At 47.2% G+C, this 20,121-nt stretch overlaps 1 protein-coding gene across 1 annotated transcript; it reads right to left on the bottom strand.

Moving 5' to 3' along the window:
* Positions 1-1,408: 1,408 nt before the first annotated feature.
* LOC310946667 (adenosine receptor A2b-like) lies at positions 1,409-17,732 on the bottom strand. Its single transcript, XM_083913195.1, has 4 exons — positions 17,686-17,732; positions 14,443-14,512; positions 5,513-6,240; positions 1,409-3,880 (listed from the first exon to the last, which is right to left on the bottom strand). The coding sequence occupies exons 3-4, from the start codon at positions 5,848-5,850 to the stop codon at positions 2,869-2,871; spliced, it is 1,350 nt and encodes a 449-aa protein (XP_083769321.1). The 5' UTR covers positions 5,851-6,240; positions 14,443-14,512; positions 17,686-17,732; the 3' UTR covers positions 1,409-2,868.
* Between the last annotated feature and the right edge of the window lie 2,389 nt (positions 17,733-20,121).

The following is a 20,121-nucleotide window of genomic DNA, read 5'->3' as shown; positions in this document are numbered from 1 at the left end:
CATGTCTGCATAAACAGGACAGAAGCAGACGCACTACACGTCCGTATGTGAGACAGAGCAAATCCGGGACGGTTCATTAATTTCTGAATCTCACATTATTCTATCTAGTTTGTTATGGTATTGTTATGGGCTGAGCACCCCTTCGCAAGTGTTATCATTGATAATTGTCTTCTTTTTTAGACCATATTAGTGAGGCCACCACTGACCTAATCGTTCACATTTATTTTATTTCTGATAAGTATACAGTACCAGGGGTCTTTTACAACTCACGGCAAAGAGCTGCTTCTTTAACTGTGGTGGGAAAGTACTGTATGTCATAATTTTGACTGAAGTAAGGATGGCGACTTAGTAACTACTCAGTACAATGGATCACTTGGACACATGATGGGTAAGTGTGTGTGTGTGTGCGCTGCTGCGTCCAGGAGGAAGCTTCTGCAGTGAGTGACTTCAGCTCTTCTCTCTCTCTCTGTCTGTCTCACACACACACACACACACACACACACACACACACACACACACACACACACACACACACACACACACACACACACACACACACACACACACAAAGGTGTAACTAATGTCTATGAATGAGTCGTTTCTAGTTGCCTTTCAGTTTTTGATCATGGTCATAATGATCGATTCCCAGATATTCATGAACTGATCATTATCAATGATTCATTAACATTGACTCTCCCAGTCTGTTCTGTATTAACTCATCATTATCTACTATATTGTAAAGTCCTCCATTATGAATTATTAATTATCAAATCAACCAGGAAATTGATCCTAATTTGTTCCTCACTCATTTCTCAATTAACTTTCATTTACTCTAAAAATCTTTACTCCTAAAATGTGATTAGCAGTTACTCATTGACTCGTGGTTTATAAGCAGCTAGTGCCTCATCCATTCCCTCGTCGTCTTATTTTCTGTAGCATAACCTTGATGTGACCCGGCCGAGTGAGGACACGAGATGTAGCCGCACAGGACAGCAGCAGAGCACCAGGACATGGGAGGTCTCTGTGGTGAATGTCTTTTAAAAAAGCACTTCCCCCGGGGGAAACTTTGAAAAAGAAGTGGGCCCTGCACCCTGTAACCTGAACTCACTGAGGGATTGGGATAAAAGCTGGGAAAATAAAGAATCCAAAGATAGTTTGACTGCTTAACTAACCGTTTCCCAGAGTGAACAATCCAGATCGTTGACTCTGTAGACGTCCAGAGCTGATATGAAACATGACCGCGCCTGGTGAGAAGCCAGTGGGAAGGAAGCCTGGAGCTGCTCCTGCAGCTACGGAAGAATGACCGTGAATGCAAACACAGTAAGAAGCCTGCACTTTAAATGTAAAGGGATTTATTTAAGACAGGACTTTGTGCTTGCCTGCCTGTGATAACACAGAAGGTAGAGACTGTGTTGGACTGAGGACACATTCATGAGGAAAAATGAAAAACAGAACTCCTTCCATAAGTTTGATTTAAGTCTTAAATGTAATCATTTATCTTACAATTATCTCCCACCATCATCAAACTATTTCAGAAGTCGACATCTACATGAATATAACTTAAATAAGTCACATTGATACACTGAGCAAACAAAAATACAAGGTTCAGCATTGCACTGCCAAGCTTTGGAGTTTCACTTTTGAACATTACACTGATATTGACACAAGCATGAACCAATCTGTCCTTTTAAACCAACTCGAACCCATTCATTTTATGTCAGGACGCACATAAGTCCACGAAGGTGAATTACAATGTGAGAGAAAGGAAAAGGCAGAGTGTGAAAACTTTCTAACTTCCTGAAAATGAGCGTGCGCTTTTTTTTTTACCAGGTTGTTGATGCCGACTGTGCACCATGTATCTAAAAATGGTGCAATACTGCAGAAGAAACAATCCAGTAGTATAAGGTGGAATCCATCGGTGTACAAAAATGCTAATACAAAGATGGGCGAAGAGGTGGAGCGTGGGTGTAGCTGAGGTGCATTGATTGAAGCTGACCGTATATGTGAGGCACCCCCTGTCACTCAAAGCAGCCATGGCCTTCATTACGCACAACTTTAAGCCTTAATATGATTTCAACATGGCGTGAATGGGGGGATTAGCTATAGAGACCAATCATCTTTGTGCCAGGCTGTAAACATGTTCGTTTGCTGTGTGTATGCTGTAAAGGTAGGCATTTTAACATGGGGGTCTACGGGGATTGATCATCCTAAAGTGGCCATTCAAGGAACTGCAGTTTTTGTCACGTCCGCGTTGGCTTCATTTTCCAGCACTGGGGGTTGTTTTATATCCCTGAAAATCTGAAGAATGTACCAATAACTTAACAATAACCCATTCACACTAGAAATGGCAGGGTGAAATACTCACTATGGTCTATTTCTTCAACCTGCAGTTAAACCAAAAAGAAACAGGCAACAATCAATGTGAGAGGTCCATACTGCCCTCTCTCTCCATAATGGCTAAGCTTTGGTGGGTCACACAATTTCACTGGTCAAAGTGCATTTGTATGAACTCTAACTTTAATGCAGAGCCGTTTGTGATGGGTGGCGTGCCTGCACCTTAACAATGGAAGTGTCAGTCGCTCAGTCCATTTAAACCACTTGTGGTCATGTGGGAGTTTATGAAACAGCAAAACCTCTTTGGGCCCAGAGCGGTTCTTTTAGACCTTTAGTCTGGTTTCCATCAAAAAGTCACTGCGTTTAAATACTGGAGAGTTTCAAGCAGATTTAAGTTACCCCAGTGACATTTGCTGTCCATTATTTGTATATAGTCCTTCCATTTCCATTGCTGCTGAGCCGGCGCTGGCGCTGGCGCTGGCGCTGGCGCTGGCGTTACTGTACGGCTCCTCAGTGTTAGTGGGTGTGCATGCGTCAGGATGACACCTTCGCCAGCTCACTAAAGCAACTCTTTGTGTTTTGCTTGTTGAACAGCGACGTGACCTGGGCAGAGCCGAGCCTCTGTTTGTCCTTATCCTCCACGACGTCTAGTCCATGCTGCTCTGCATACTGTAGATGATGGCCTATGGGGATTTGAGACTGTCTGAGGGCTTGCAGCGGACACGGGCCCATCTTAGAACAATGGGAGATGATGACTGACAGAGGGGGGCGGGATACTGCCACCAGACCTCCCCATACAGGAGTAGGGCAGTAGGAGCACTCACAGCTACTGCTGCTGCTGCGTTCAGTGAAAAGGTCAAAGCTGAGGTCGTTTGCTCTGAGTCTGATAGAGTCACTGATGCTGGTTTGAGTGGAGGTGCGCTCACAACTGCTTCTATCGAACAGCTCCTGCCGACCCAGGATGTGGCGCCGGATAATCCTACGGAAGGTTTGTCTGAACTCCCGGATGCGGTAGGCGTAGATGAAGGGGTTGATCACAGAGTTGGCGTGGGAAAGAATAATGGCCACATACATAATCCAGGCAGGAGGACGTTCACAGAGAGGGCAAAAGAGGGTGAAGCAGTTGATGATGTGTAAGGGCAGCCAGCAGACTGCAAACAGCCCGACAATGATGGCCAGAGACTTGGCCGCCTGGACCTCTTTCTGCAGCGTGGAGCGCGACTTCTCTCCGTGAACCATTTTCACCTCGATCAGCTTGAGCTGGTGGCGAGCGGCCATGAAGATACACAGGTAGATGGCTAGCATCAGCAGCAGGGGGATCAGCACACAGGCAAAGAAGTTGAAGTAGACCATGTACTTCATGGACACGACCTCCTCAAACAGGCACTTCATCAGGCCAGGTGGGCAGGTGCCGTTGGCGCTCCTGGTGCTCTTGGGCACGGTCTTGTGCCAGCCCATCATGGGGGTCAGACCGATGATGATGGATAAAACCCAGCAGATGGCGATGATGCCTTGTGCCCGCTTGCCTGTCACCAAGCTGTTGTACCTGAGGGAGACAACACAGACATTAAGCATCAGCTCAGGACGGTTGTTTCTCAACGGACAGATATACTAACAAAGTGTCTATGAGCGAGCTTCCAACTACCATCTCATGTTGTGTTTAAGACTGTACATTGTAATTAACAATCTTTTGTATACAGAGCACTTATAACTGATCAGCTGATTGCTCTGTGGAAGCACTTCTCATCCCGGAACTAGAAGAGAAAGGATAAACAAACAAAGTCCTTCAGGACTCCTCAAAGGAAGAGTCTATTTTGAGTAAGCCTGTGTGGGAGAGCAGCTGAGATATTTGGCTTGTTTCTATCACATTCTTGAGATGTTAAAGTGCAAAGGTTAACGCTGCAACAACAAGCCCCCGCCCCCACCCCCACCTCTCCATCAGGGATGCAAAAAAACAACGCAGAGAAGCGCTCACGTCTCATCGGCATGAGGAGGAGGCTGTGTGAAAACACACTCTCGGAGTCCTGAAAACAGGAAGTGAAGCTCCATGTGGCTCTGAGGTTCAGTGTTTTAGTATGGTGAGGTCACAGCTTGAGCTACAGCATCACCGCTGGTCAGCGTGTCATTAGGTGACAGGCTCAATGTCTGGAGACATACCATCCTTAGCTAAATGCTTAATCTGAGCCAAACACAAACAGTCTGACAAGAGCTGTGTTTTTACAGTGAGATGATAAAGTAAGATTAGACAGATCACACAGTCTGTGTAAGCAATTAGAGCACACTTCATTTGATTGCTCAAAGGGGACACGGCCTCGTGGGAGACGCCATTTCTGGACACACTTATTCAGCCAAGACTTTCTGGTTCAAATGTCGCGTCTTTACTGATGGATGGACGTAATATGTTTAGTGTGAGACCTCCGCTGCCTGGGACCAAACAAATGAAACTGAGCTGAGAAAATAAAGACACAACAACGAGTTATGGCACATTTTAAATACATTCTCTCTGTTTAAAATATGAAATAATGCACATTTCTTACTTTTGGTACCACTTTGCAATAATATATTCTTTATATTCTTTATAAATTGTAAGTACATGTCTTATTAAAGGTTCACTAATGCTTTATAGATCAGTTATTAATGAAACTTACGAGGACAACTAGTCAACTTTTGGGTTGCCAGGTTGTGAATAATCCCTTTGGTGCATTTTAATGCATTTATAAATGTTTATAAACCATTAATAAATGTTCTCCCTTTGTAATGAGACTTCATATATTATTAGTTGTAACTACAAGTCTTATAAAAAGTTAGTAATCCATTTACTAATGCTTTATAGATCAGTTATTGATGGACTATTGGAGTACTACTATTCAACTTTAGCTGTGAATAAAAGATGGTTAAATTAGTTATAAATGTTTATTATATATTATATATTATATGTTTATATTCTATCACATCCGCAGTTGTACATGTTTTAGGATTAGGATGATGATGATATGATGATTTTAATCCAAAATTAGTGTTAAAGTATCTTACAAATGATCTATAAAGCATTACTTAATGATTTATTAACCATTAACAAGGCAACTACTTACAATGTACAGTCTCTTTAGTGAGAAGCAGACATTTCTCTGTTTCTCCTGCATGTAAGAAGCAGGCACAGCCACGCGGGGTCACTGACCTGAGCGGTATCTTGATTGCAATGTAGCGATCTATAGCGATGGCCAGCAGGCTGAAGATGGAGCTCTGCGTGAGCACCAGTACAAAGCAGGCGATGAACAGGCAGCCATAGAAGTTGGAGCAGAAGCCGGTGCTGATGGCGATGGCGAAGGGAATGGCCAGGACACCCACGGCGATGTCGGCCACCGCCAGCGACACCACAAAGAAGTTGGTGATGCTCTGCAAGTTGCTGTTGAGGCACACGGCCCAGCAGACCAGCACATTGCCCAGCACGGAGAACACGGCGATCAGCAGCTCCAGGACGATGTAGAAGGAGGAGGCGATGGGGTCTTCCGGCATGGTGAGACAAGCGGCGAGGTCACTGATGAGGAGGGAGGAAACCTCGCCTCAACGACCATAGCTGCAGCCTGGCAGCCGCTGACCTCAGCCTCCTCCCCGCCAACACTTTCACTAACATCCAACAGCGTCCCCGAGCAGCTGTGGCACCTCCTTCACACCTGCTCTGCTCAGACAGCGGAAAAAAGGGTTGAAGGGTTTATTCAACTTCAGATGGAGCCGTCATCTCTCCCCTAACTCCACACGCAGGACACAGTGGCCTCCATCCTCTCCTGGTCAAACGCTCCTTCTGCTGTCCTCTCCCCTCAGCGCCTTCCCCTCAGCGCCTTTTTCCCATGAACTTCCAGGGGCTGAGATGATGCCAACAACGCACATCACTGGAACATCATGACGCTAAAGATCAGCGAAATGAGAAAGAGGAAATGCATTTATAACAAAGGAAGTGCATTTTCAACAGACATACACGGATATGTGTGTGTTAGAGAAAGCCAGAAGTGCTGTGGGACTATGTCACAGATGTTGTGGGGTTAAAAAGAAGTTAAATTTGCTCATGTGTAGCTGCTAATACTCCAAAGAGACCCATTAGTTTAGCAAAAACAGAGTGAAACAACAAATTTAAATACATTTTCTATGACAGATCTAAAAGAGATCTCACAAATCAGCTGATTCAAAAACACACTGAAGACTGAAATCGTTCATAAACCCACTTGAGTCTGCAAAAGCGGTCACGTCAGTGTTCAGCTTATGGGACTTTGGGTGACTTCTATAAACAGCCTCTCTTGACCCTGCAGAGGAGCAGTGGGAGAGCGGGTTGCGTGGACCTCATCGCACGCACACGTAGCAGAGCTCCCAGTGTTTTGGTGCTGACCGTAAAGATCACATGTAGGAAACTCAGAGCGTGCTTCTGGGAGCATCGGGGACGAAGGCTCAGACTTTCCAATTTAATTCAATTTATAATGTCCACTCCTAACAGAACGTTTCACATAGAGCAGGTTTAGACCACACTCATTGCTATGCAGAGACCCAACAATTCCCCCATGAGCATGCACATTAGCACTCACACTGTCCATCCGTACCGTGCCCCAGGATGTTTCACGGTCTAGTTCGTTTGACCAGTGTGAGTACATGTGCAACTGTACCGCTCCTAGGAGGTACGGTACAGAACAAGCATGAGTTCTACGGCGGTTCTGACGTTGTTTTATTTGCGACTGTTCGGACATAGAACAAAGAAGGAGGGACCATGTGCGGACAAACAATGGCGGTGAAAGGTTCACGTTGGTGTGATGCGGAGGTGGAGTGTTTACTGCAGATTTGGTCGATGAAAAGATTCAAAAACAGTCGACAAGACGCACAAAAACTCCGAGGTCTACGGAAAGATCTGGAAACCAAGCCACGCATCACCATGATGTCAATCAATGCGCGTGACGTGTTACGGCGTGATGACATATGGACAGGCTAGAAGCATTCTCCGAGGCCCAGGTAGTGTGAGTACAAACGGGCCTGGAGGGGGGGACAAGGACCCTAAAGCACGGGGGACGGGACGGAGGCACAGTGGGAGTGCGGTCTTAGTGTGACGGCAGTGAGGAAAAACTTCTTTTTAACCAGTGACCCTTTTCACACCTGGCATTAGAATGCATCTCCACCATAGACTGTATAAAAAATGGACGTAGCGTCTCCGTCGGTGTCCATTCTCTCAACTTGATCCAATCGTCCTCGCCTACGGGAGTCGCCATCTTGTCAGACTTTGACTCCGCCTCATTTGCTCTTACCAAAAAAGGGCATGTATGTGATGTTGAGGGGAGGGAGGTACGTCCATCTGGCTGAAGTTTACCTCCGAGGAGAAGTGAGGGCCAGAGGCTAGCTGTCACTCAAGAGGCCACGCCCCTAATTATTCATAACTTTAACCTCCAATAAAATAAAAACTAGCCTGGTACAAAAAAATTCACCCCCCTCCATGTTGTCATGGAGATATGACCTAAACATACAGACTAGAATGTTTTCTTGTACCAGGCCTTAAACAGGTTTAATGATGCTGTGGAAATGGCCTGTTTAACATGGGGGTCAATGAGAAACTGCGCTATTGTGCAAACTGCTCCTAGTGGACACTCGGAGAACTGCAGTTTTTGGCATTTCCGTGTTGGAGCAACCAGGAAGTCGCTGTGGTGGGGGCTTGGGCACAACATGCTCCCGAGTAACCACTTGTGATCGGATCTCACTTTCCCGCTCCATATGAAAAAAACACGTAAATACAATTTCCATTTATGTTTTGTATGTTTCTTTTGTTTTCAAGCAGCAGGAGGAAGCAAGAAGAGACTGGGTCTATTCACTGGCGTGTTCCAGGCAAACTGAACTGCACAACAAGTTTGACGCACTTTTGGATTTTTGTAACTTGTGGGCAAAGCAAGCTTACACGGTTTAAGAATGCTACGCTAACACGGAGGAAAGCGGTTGAGTAGACGGTCTTTGGGTCCAGGACACATTTGCGTACACACTGCACGAATGAGGCCGGACCACCTCCGAATGTGGTCTGAGCAATCGAATATCAGTGTGTCCTCAGTTCATCATGAGTGTGTTCACTCCTGTACTTAGAGCTGTGATGTGATCACCCAAGATGCACGTTAATGTCAGATCTGAACAGGGCCAGAGAGAAAGAGAGGGAGGTGGGGAGAGCAAGACATGATGGAAACTGGGTCTTTACTAGAAGAAGAAGAAGAAGAAGAAGAATTACTTAATTTATTCCGGGGAAATTTAATTTTTTCACTCTTATTATTAAGAGTGTTACACACACACACACACACACACACACACACAAACAGGACCTATACATGCAACTAAGAAGAGATGTCAGAGCGAGGGGGCTGCCAGTGACCAGTGCCCCGAGCAGTTGGGGGTTAGGTGCCTTGCTCAACAGCACCTCGGCAGTGCCCAGGAGATGAACTGGCACCTCTCCAGCCACCAGTCCACGCTCCATTCATGGTCCACACAGGGACTAGAACCAGTAACCCTACGGTTCCCAGCCAAGTCACCTATGGACTGAGCTACTGCCGCCCCTACTATCAAACTGCTAAAAGTTACATTTTGGATTTAAGTGAAAGACAATAAGATGTGTGAATGAATGTTATACCTGTGTGTTATATTACAACACTGCTGCTTTAACTTTACTGTTTGGTTAACACCCACAGCTTCTCCTGAGAAAACCTTTACGCCGATGCTTCTGTAAGTCTGAAAAATACGGTCTATTCTCAATTAGTGAATGATGAGATTGTGTATCTGTGAGCCAGAAAAGACTTAACAAACCCAGATCTGCTGTTTTCGTGGCACTGAAGCCGCTCAGAGGGAATGCTTCTTGAGGTTGCGTGGTGCTTGTGGAGATAACAGCTGTGTTGGAAAACAGAGGTCTTTGCTCTCTGGGTTTTCCCTTCGGGTCGGATGAGATTTTTGCATTAATACCAAAGACTTGTTATTTCACGGATGATCGTTATCTTTATTTTCGTTCTTTCTATTTGACTTACAAATACAGTGTTCGTCGGTCTCTTTCCTCTGGGCCCTGGGCATTCTTGCGTCCTGATGTCAGAGAAAGCAGCGTGGTGTTTTATGTATTATGGTGTTTAATGCAGCGGCGGCTCTTCCAAAACAAAAACCCCAGAGGACGTTGAACGAAACTATAAATCCCTGCTAAACTACAGCAGTGGCTCTCCCGTGCATCCTACAATAACAAGCTGTCGAGAAACTCCGGGGAGTTATAGTGGAACGAGGGACCGGGAGGTATTTCTTCTTTTTGAATCACATCTTTAGGACATGAATTCAGCTCAGAAATGTACATGATGGAAAAGTTGGAGTAAATGAGTTAAGGATTAAAGTACCGTAATTTCCGGACTATAAGCCGCTACTTTTTTCCCTCGTTCTGGTCCCTGCGGCTTATACAACGGTGCGGCTTTTCTACGGCTTACGGTAACCAGGGGCGCGCACTACCGAGGATGCGCGAGACCGAGGCAGACATCTGGCGCCAGGTAACGAGAGCAAAACAAAGAGTAGGAGAGCGTCAGCGACAGTTTGCGCGAAGGAAGTGTTCATGCAAACACCCTCAACATGGAAAACAAACGGAGAAGTGCATACGATGCTGCTTTTAAGTTAAAGGCAATCGATCTGGCTGTCAAAGAAGGAAATAGAGCTGCTGCACGTACCTGGTTGGTTATTTTGATAACGTAAACGGCCGCGGGACTGCACTTTTACCGCCGTGTTACAGGCGAGCACTTTGTATTACTGTGCACCGTTGTATTATTTGTACTCTGCACGAATGCTGTTCGCCATGTCAAAGATGTGAACGTTTGATTGAATGATTGAAAGATTTATTGTTAATAAATGGGACGCTTTGCGTTCCAAAACAGTCATCTCTGTCCCGACAATCCCCTCCGTGGTAGCAGGAACCCCTATATACTACGGTAATTACACATCAAAACTCCTAAGGTTTATAGTCGGGTGCGGCTTTTATATGGAGCAATCTGTATTTTCCCCTAAATTTAGCTGCTGAGGCTTATAGTCAGGTGCGCTTTATAGTCCGGAAATTACGGTAGCCTTTACTTAATTTTCTGCTACAGCATCACCGAGAAAACAACATGAAACAAATACACTCAGCTGAAAACACAACATCTCTGCATTCATTAAGGTGTTTTTTCATCACTGCGCCTACGTCTGACTGCACTTTACTGTAGCATTTGTGCTTTAAAGTGACATTCTGGCGTAAAATGGTAAAATTTCAAAGGTCGACTCAAAAAGTGGCTTAAATCAAATCAAAAGTGCGACCACTGACTCGTCTGTGTCATATTGCACACAACGTTTTATTTCATTGTGTTATCCTGTGTGTGTCTGGGGTCCTCCTGAGTGTGTGTGTGTGTGTGTGGGTCTGGGGTCCTCCTGAGTGTGTGTGTGTGTGTGTGTGTGTCTGGGGTCCTCCTGAGTGTGTGTGTGTGTGTGTGGGTCTGGGGTCCTCCTGAGTGTGTGTGTGTGTGGGTCTGGGGTCCTCCTGAGTGTGTGTGTGTGTGTGTGTGTCTGGGGTCCTCCTGAGTGTGTGTGTGTGTGTGTGTGTCTGGGGTCCTCCTGAGTGTGTGTGTGTGTGTGTGGGTCTGGTGTCCTCCTGAGTGTGTGTGTGTGTGGGTCTGGTGTCCTCCTGAGTGTGTGTGTGTGTGGGTCTGGGGTCCTCCTGAGTGTGTGTGTGTGTGTGTGTGTGTCTGGGGTCCTCCTGAGTGTGTGTGTGTGTGTGTGGGTCTGGTGTCCTCCTGAGTGTGTGTGTGTGTGGGTCTGGTGTCCTCCTGAGTGTGTGTGTGTGTGTGTGGGTCTGGTGTCCTCCTGAGTGTGTGTGTGTGTGGGTCTGGTGTCCTCCTGAGTGTGTGTGTGTGTGGGTCTGGAGTCCTCCTGAGTGTGTGTGTGTGTGGGTCTGGTGTCCTCCTGAGTGTGTGTGTGTGTGGGTCTGGTGTCCTCCTGAGTGTGTGTGTGTGTGGGTCTGGTGTCCTCCTGAGTGTGTGTGTGTGTGGGTCTGGTGTCCTCCTGAGTGTGTGTGTGTGTGGGTCTGGTGTCCTCCTGAGTGTGTGTGTGTGTGTGTCTGGAGTCCTCCTGAGTGTGTGTGTGTGTGGGTCTGGAGTCCTCCTGAGTGTGTGTGTGTGTGGGTCTGGGGTCCTCCTGAGTGTGTGTGTGTGTGTGTGTGTGTCTGGGGTCCTCCTGAGTGTGTGTGTGTGTGTGTCTGGGGTCCTCCTGAGTGTGTGTGTGTGTGGGTCTGGTGTCCTCCTGAGTGTGTGTGTGTGTGGGTCTGGTGTCCTCCTGAGTGTGTGTGTGTGTGGGTCTGGTGTCCTCCTGAGTGTGTGTGTGTGTGTGGGTCTGGTGTCCTCCTGAGTGTGTGTGTGTGTGGGTCTGGTGTCCTCCTGAGTGTGTGTGTGTGTGGGTCTGGTGTCCTCCTGAGTGTGTGTGTGTGTGGGTCTGGTGTCCTCCTGAGTGTGTGTGTGTGTGGGTCTGGGGTCCTCCTGAGTGTGTGTGTGTGTGGGTCTGGGGTCCTCCTGAGTGTGTGTGTGTGTGTGTGGGTCTGGGGTCCTCCTGAGTGTGTGTGTGTGTGTGTGTGTGGGTCTGGTGTCCTCCTGAGTGTGTGTGTGTGTGTGTGGGTCTGGTGTCCTCCTGAGTGTGTGTGTGTGTGGGTCTGGGGTCCTCCTGAGTGTGTGTGTGTGTGTGTGTCTGGAGTCCTCCTGAGTGTGTGTGTGTGTGGGTCTGGTGTCCTCCTGAGTGTGTGTGTGTGTGTGTCTGGGGTCCTCCTGAGTGTGTGTGTGTGTGGGTCTGGTGTCCTCCTGAGTGTGTGTGTGTGTGGGTCTGGTGTCCTCCTGAGTGTGTGTGTGTGTGGGTCTGGTGTCCTCCTGAGTGTGTGTGTGTGTGGGTCTGGTGTCCTCCTGAGTGTGTGTGTGTGTGGGTCTGGTGTCCTCCTGAGTGTGTGTGTGTGTGGGTCTGGTGTCCTCCTGAGTGTGTGTGTGTGTGGGTCTGGAGTCCTCCTGAGTGTGTGTGTGTGTGGGTCTGGTGTCCTCCTGAGTGTGTGTGTGTGTGTGGGTCTGGGGTCCTCCTGAGTGTGTGTGTGTGTGGGTCTGGGGTCCTCCTGAGTGTGTGTGTGTGTGGGTCTGGTGTCCTCCTGAGTGTGTGTGTGTGTGGGTCTGGTGTCCTCCTGAGTGTGTGTGTGTGTGTGTGGGTCTGGTGTCCTCCTGAGTGTGTGTGTGTGTGGGTCTGGGGTCCTCCTGAGTGTGTGTGTGTGTGGGTCTGGTGTCCTCCTGAGTGTGTGTGTGTGTGGGTCTGGGGTCCTCCTGAGTGTGTGTGTGTGTGGGTGGGTCTGGTGTCCTCCTGAGTGTGTGTGTGTGTGGGTCTGGAGTCCTCCTGAGTGTGTGTGTGTGTGTGTGTGTCTGGGGTCCTCCTGAGTGTGTGTGTGTGTGTGTGGGTCTGGTGTCCTCCTGAGTGTGTGTGTGTGTGTGGGTCTGGTGTCCTCCTGAGTGTGTGTGTGTGTGGGTCTGGTGTCCTCCTGAGTGTGTGTGTGTGTGGGTCTGGAGTCCTCCTGAGTGTGTGTGTGTGTGGGTCTGGTGTCCTCCTGAGTGTGTGTGTGTGTGTGGGTCTGGTGTCCTCCTGAGTGTGTGTGTGTGTGGGTCTGGTGTCCTCCTGAGTGTGTGTGTGTGTGGGTCTGGAGTCCTCCTGAGTGTGTGTGTGTGTGTGTCTGGTGTCCTCCTGAGTGTGTGTGTGTGTGGGTCTGGTGTCCTCCTGAGTGTGTCATGTGTTGTGCGGTGTGTCTCTTCTATTTGTATTTTATTTATTTATTTAGTAGTATTTGTATTTTTTCTATTTCTTTTAGCAGGGATTACGGACGCAAATTAGCATCTTTGCTGTAATCCGGCACTTTCACAGTGATATGTTGTTATCGTTGTTCATTAATGTCCCGAACAAATCAAGTATAGATTGATTGAAATTATCCCAGGGTCTTTTTCAGCAAATGCACTCATCAAATAAGCCATTTTGAGACAATTTCTTTTCGTGTAACAACTATAAACGGAGAACCTGGACAGTCACTAAAAGCCAAATGCGGCTAACACACTGATTAGCAGCACGGTGAACGCATTCAAACGTCTTTTTTAACCACTAATGCTGCTCAAAATAACACAAAACCTCTGCAGCAGCATGAGAAGAGTCCTTACACATTAACTGAAGCACCAATGGGCTCCTTCCTTTTGGATTGACTTTGCTAATCCACTGTAATGGACTTTACTATGAGAGGAGCTGGTACCGAGGCCAGTTGGTAAGTCTTTAAAACACTCTTTAATAAACTCTGGCTTCACTAACTACGTTGTTGGTGCTTTGTTTTATGTGTAGGGACTCTTCTCATGCTGCTGCAGAGGTTTGCTGTTATTTTCAGCAGCATTAGTGGTTAAAAAAGACCTTTGAATGCCTTCACCGTGCTGCCCCGAGCTAATCAGTGCTAGCCGCATTCAGCTGTTAGCGACTCACTGGGATTTCTCCGTTAATAGTTGTTACAAAAATAATAATTGTCTCGATGGCTCATTTGATGAGTGCATTTCACTTTTATACAAAATATCAACTGTTATTCTGCAGTTTGGTTATTTTCTTTCTTTTAAAAAAATATTCTTATTATAATTTATTTTCCCTTATTGTTGTTTCTTTATTTACTTTTACATATATAATAAAACAAAATAGCACAGAGACACACAGGGAGACAGAAAAAGAGAGAGAGACACACACACACACACACACACACACACACACACACACACACACACACACACACACACACACACACACACACACACACACACACACACACAGGACCTTTCTACACCGTCGACAGACACTATGATATCGTACTCTGACTTCCTGCTCATCTCCGTCCTGTTTGTTTTTGTCGTCTTAAAAACACACGTTACTTTCATGTCCCCCACGTAACGTCCTTCACTTGTTTTTGTCCTGTGTCCTATACTTGATAATAAAAAACAACAAGAAAAACAACAATACACTCATCATACTCCTCCTGCCATGCAGGGGGGGGCACCGGAGGAATAAACATCCCACCTCTGAGCTTCCTGGAAACAGACACTATCAGCGTACCGCGCCGAAGAACGCTCTCTGAGTGACGACGTGGCTGAAGCGGATGATAAAGCAGAACATTACACATGTTTATGAAAGCAGAGCTGTCATCTCTTTGGGGTACGATACACTTCACTCAGGACACACACGAGAAGGCTCTGGGGCAAACACAAATGTATTCACATGCATCATTTACATGGTGACTTTATCAGCAACACGGACAAGCACACGAGACAGGAAGCAATGCAGGACCTGCCACGAGCACCTTACCTCTACTATCGTCGTCCATATTCCAAAGCAAATGAGCAATTTATCAGTTCACCACGAACCAGCTGACATTTAGAGGGCGTTAGGAGCCCCTGAAGGTCTCGCTGTGGTCAACACCAGTTTGCACTTTCATCTCATCTCATCTCATCTTCAGCCTCTTATCCGGGGTCGGGTCTCGGGGGCAGCAGCTTTAGCAGGGGACCCCAAACTTCCCTTTCCCGGGGCCACATTAACCAGCTCTAACTGGGGGATCCTGAGGCGTTCCCAGGCCAGTGTGGAGATCTAATCTCTCCACCTGGTCCTGGGTCTTCCCGGAGGCCTCCTCCCAGCTGGACGTGCCTGGAACACCTCCCTAGGGAGGCGCCCAGGGTTCATCCTTACCAGATGATCCTGAACCACCTCAACTGGCTCCTTTCAACGCAAAGGAGCAGCGGCTCTACTCCGAGTTCCTCACGGATGCTGAACTTCTCCCCCTCTCTCTAAGGGAGACTCCAGACCCCCTCCTGAGGAAACACATTTCACACGCTTGGACCTGGACCTGGTTCTTTTGGTCATGACCCAGCTTTCATGACCACAGGTGAGGGTAGGAACCAGGACTGAGGGTAGATCCAGAGCTTTGCCTTCCTCAGCTCTCTTTTCAGACTTTCTCCTCTCTATAAACATTTGACACTAAGAAAGTGGTGCTGAATATAGTTCTGACTAAAAAGTTGACTTTTTTTGTATCTGTAGAGCTTCTTCTAATGTCAGTGCACATGCTTTTCCATATGAGACCTCCTGATGAAGACATTCTTCAAATCTTAACATGTGAGATGGTATTGAGCTTAGTCCTCTTGATGTACGGATCGATTACTGACAGAAACATTACATTAATTACTGTTAGTCCGGGATTTCTCCGTTTGGTACACAAAAAAAAATTGTCTCGATGGCTTATTTGATGAGTGCATTTGCCGGAAAACACCCTGGGATGATGTTTTATGAACACACAGTTACATCTCTTATTTTAAGGCATTTAATAACAAAAACCATTCAAAAAAACCCATTGACTACGAGACAGGGGAACCGGAAGAGCAAAAATGCTGACTCAGTTCTGCAGCACTCCTTACCATCGGCGTATCCAGTCTTTTTTGACTGGGGCACTGACTTGTGCAGGGATGGCAGGGATGACTATTTATCTTTCAGAGGCTGTAGTGCGCTCATTTGTTAATCTAGAGTGAAGATGTTTGTTGAACGCCCTGTGTATACATTCTGTGGTTGTTAAGTTTGATGGGACTGTCGTTATCCTAGAGGTCACAGCAGTTCACCTGATACAGTGAGTGCTCCGGGGACTAACATCATCAAACATGAATACAATTGGCTAACCTGACTCCGCCAGATGGATGGATTTACAGGATTCGCATTTGCTCAGAATATCCACGTATGGAAACTCTCAATTTGGAAAACTTTTGGGAAGGGGCGAAAATACTGGTTGCTGATTGGATAAACCATCTGTCTATCACCGACATACGGGCCAAACCAACCAATCAGATCAACGAAGCGTATCATGTACTAACACGTACAAACGCCCTTAGGGCGCACTCACACTGTGCCTCCGTACCGTGCCCAAACATGTTCCACGGCTAAAGTCTAGTGTGTTTGACCAGTGTGAGCGCAACCGTACCGTGCCTAGCTGCGGCCAGCTGGCCGTCCACGGCCCGTTTGGGAGAGGTGGGCTTTAGTAAAGCACGTTTGCACGTGTACGAGCACGAGCGTGCGCACGTGTACGAGCACGAGGCCTACGGCGGTTCTGAGGTCATTTCCTGTGCGCCTGTTGGGACGTAGAAAAAAGAAGGAGGGACCATGCGCGGACATTTCAAACAATGGCGGTGAAAGGTTCACGTTGGTGTGATGCGGAGGTGGAGTGTTTACTGCAGATTTGGTCGATGAAAAGATTCAAAAACAGTCGACAAGACGCACAAAAACTCCGAGGTCTACGGAAAGATCTGGAAACAAAGCCACGCATCGCCATGACGTCATCAATGCGTGTGACGTGTTACGGCGTGATGACGTATAGACAGCAAGAAGCATTCTCCGAGGCCCAGGTAGTGTGAGTACAAACGGGCCTGGAGGGGGGGACAAGGACCCTAAAGCACGGGGCACGGTGCGTTAGGACAGTGTGAGTGCGCCCTTAGAAACATTTAAAAAATGAAGTCGGTGATTGGGTAGATGTGACACATTTACCCAATCAGCTGCCATCATGTGTCCGGGTTCATCAGGTCAGTTTTGCTTTCAAATGATGCGTCACTCATGTTATGAGACAGAACAGCGACAAAACGTCAGAAAGGAAATGTGACAGCGGAGCACGAAAACGAAGATCTACTAAAGAAAACGTCTAAATTGACAGGATTTTTCAAGGGTGTGGACTCTTCTTCGGTTCTAGGGGGGTTTATAAATTCAATTCAATTCAATTCAATTTTATTTACAGAGCCAAATCATAACCAAAGTAACCTCAGGACACTTTACAGAGTAGGTAAAGACCACACTCTATGACTTATTTATGATTTACAGAGACCCAACAATTCCCCCGTAGAGTACGGTGGCGTTGAACACCTTCACTATAACAGACAGGAACGTCAGACAGACCCAGCTCTGTGGAGGACGCACATCTGTCTGCACCGGAGGGGAGGCATGATTAATAATGAGGGGGACCCAAACAAACAGTAGCCTAGGGGCCCATGACCACCTTAATCCGCCACTGCTCGCAGGTAAGGAACCAGTGCAGGACACCTTTCACCAAACATCACATACCCACATATGGACCACATGCTTCCACAGTATAAAGGCATCATTTAACATGTTAAGATCTCGTGCATGAAGTCCGACCAAATCTAATTTGATGCATATTAAATTTATAACACTCACAACAGATCCAGGTTGTGTCGATTTGATGCAGATTTGAACTTTTTAACAATGAAAACGCCTCACCTTTTGGACTCCGTGTCCAGCGGACAGAGCGCAGATATCCGACAATGATGGCACACACACATGTGACAGGAGGTGACACACACACACACACACACACACACACACACACACACACACACACACACGTGACAGGAGGTGACAGAAAAAACAGGCTCCACCTAAAAACACCACGCAGATGATCGTTTACACTTCCCACGGAGCAAGTGTGAAACTTCTGCAATGAGCGCGCCGAGTTCACTTCCCCATGATGGGTCAGTGTGTGTGTGTGTGTGCGCGCTGCTGCGTCCAGAGGAAGCTTCTGCAGTCACTGACTTCAGACAGATGACAGCAGCAGCTCCTCTCTCTCTCTCTCTGTCTGTCTCACACACACACACACACACACACACACGCACACACACACACACACGCACACACACGCACGCACGCACGCACACGCACGCACACCTCCCTCATAAAGCATATTCAGTCTGATTGTGTTTCCTCTCCGGGGGCGGAGACACATTAAACTGTGTATCTGTGTAGAAACCTCACACGCAACTCAGGTAATCCAGTTGATGCCAGTGGCGTGCACAGGCTTTGTGAAGGGCAGGGGCAAGAAGGAAAAAAGGGCACATGTAGCGCGTCCTCACCACTGAAGAGCGCACTAAAGCCCACGTTTTGGCTGCGATGAGGGCACTTTAGCACACGTTTTGGCTCCTAGAGGACACTTTAACACACGTTTTGGCTGCCATGAGGAAACTTTAGCACGTGTTTTGGCTCCTAGAGGGCACTTTAGCACGTGTTTTGGCTGCCATGAGGGCACTACAGCACACGTTTTGGCTTCTAAAGGGCACTTTAGCACGTGTTTTGGCTCCTAGAGGGCACTTTAGCACACGTTTTGGCTCCTAGAGGGCACTTTAGCACACAGTTTGGTTCCTAGAGGACACTTTAGCACGCATTTTGGCTGCCATTAAGGCACTTTAGCCTGCATTTTGGCTCCTAGAGAGCACTTTAGCACGTGTTTTGGCTCCTAGAGGACACTTAAGCACGCGTTTTGGCTGCGATGAGGGCACTTTAGCACACGTTTTGGCTCCTTGAGGGCACTTTAGCACACGTTTTGGCTCCTAGAGGGCACTTTAGCACACGTTTTGGCTCCTTGAGGGCACTTTAGCACACGTTTTGGCTCCTTGAGGGCACTTTAGCACACGTTTTGGCTCCTTGAGGGCACTTTAGCACACGTTTTGGCTCCTAGAGGGCACTTTAGCACACAGTTTGGTTCCTAGAGGGCACTTTAGCACGCATTTTGGCTGCCATTAAGGCACTTTAGCCTGCATTTTGGCTCCTAGAGAGCACTTTAGCACGCATTTTGGCTGCCATTAAGGCACTTTAGCCTGCATTTTGGCTCCTAGAGAGCACTTTAGCACGTGTTTGGCTCCTAGAGGGCACTTTAGCACGTGTTTTGGCTCCTAGAGGACACTTAAGCACGCGTTTTGACTGCGATGAGGGCACTTTAGCACACGTTTTGGCTCCTTGAGGGCACTTTAGCACACGTTTTGGCTCCTAGAGGGCACTTTAGCACACATTTTGGCTCCTAGAGGGCACTTTAGCACACGTTTTGGCTCCTAGAGGGCACTTTAGCACACAGTTTGGTTCCTAGAGGGCACTTTAGCACGCATTTTGGCTGCCATTAAGGCACTTTAGCACACGTTTTGGCTCCTAGAGAGCACTTTAGCACGTGTTTGGCTCCTAGAGGGCACTTAAGCACGTGTTTGGCTCCTAGAGGGCACTATAACTCGCCTTTTTGCTGCCATAAGCCGGAATTTTTTTTAACAATTGGGGCACGACCCCGACCGATTGCACAAAAAAATCAAGCAAGCAGAACAAAGAATACGTTTGAAGGTTTCTTTTATTGAAACACTGCGCATGTGCACTGCCAAACCTCTGTGTTAGCTCCAGGAAAGGCGTGTTTCCATTAGGGTAAAATATGGCCGCCCTCTCAAATGGCTGTTAACTCCCCGAAAAACGGCCCTGCTCTCCCACAGGGTAAGAAAACAGGCTGCTCGCATGCAAATTAGGGCGTTTCGGCGAGATAGACCCTCAGTGATATCAACAGGATAGGGAAAGATAAGTAAAGTACACTATTATGATTTAAGTAAGCAGAGTTGTTACCTTTGAGAGTGTACTAAGTGTAGGAAAACAGTGCAGTCACAGTGCTGTTACAGTCATTTCCCGGCTGCAATGATGATGCAGATGTGAAAAATCCAAAAAATGCTGACCAATCAGAGCAGACTGGGCTTTTTAAGGAGGGGGGAATGAAAGAGTGTTTCAGACAAGGGGTCAAAACAGGTATATTTAAACAGCCAGTCTAAGAAAAATTTATTTATTTTTAACATAAAAGCCTGTAAACATGTCCTGGTAGAAACCTGTCAGTGTACGTCCCCCTCAAAAACACTCGTT

This window comes from Echiichthys vipera (assembly GCF_963691815.1).
Source record: "Echiichthys vipera genome assembly, chromosome: 4".
NCBI classification, from domain to species: domain Eukaryota; kingdom Metazoa; phylum Chordata; class Actinopteri; order Perciformes; family Trachinidae; genus Echiichthys; species Echiichthys vipera.
This window is presented reverse-complemented; position numbering and strand designations above follow the sequence as displayed.

Coding starts and splice junctions, on each gene's coding strand:
- LOC310946667 (XM_083913195.1), bottom strand. CDS start 5,850: ATGCCGGAAGACCCCATCGCCTCCTCCTTCTACATCGTCCTGGAGCTG. Junction 3,881..5,512: donor GCAATCAAGATACCGCTCAG/GTCAGTGACCCC, acceptor TGTCTCCCTCAG/GTACAACAGCTTGGTGACAG.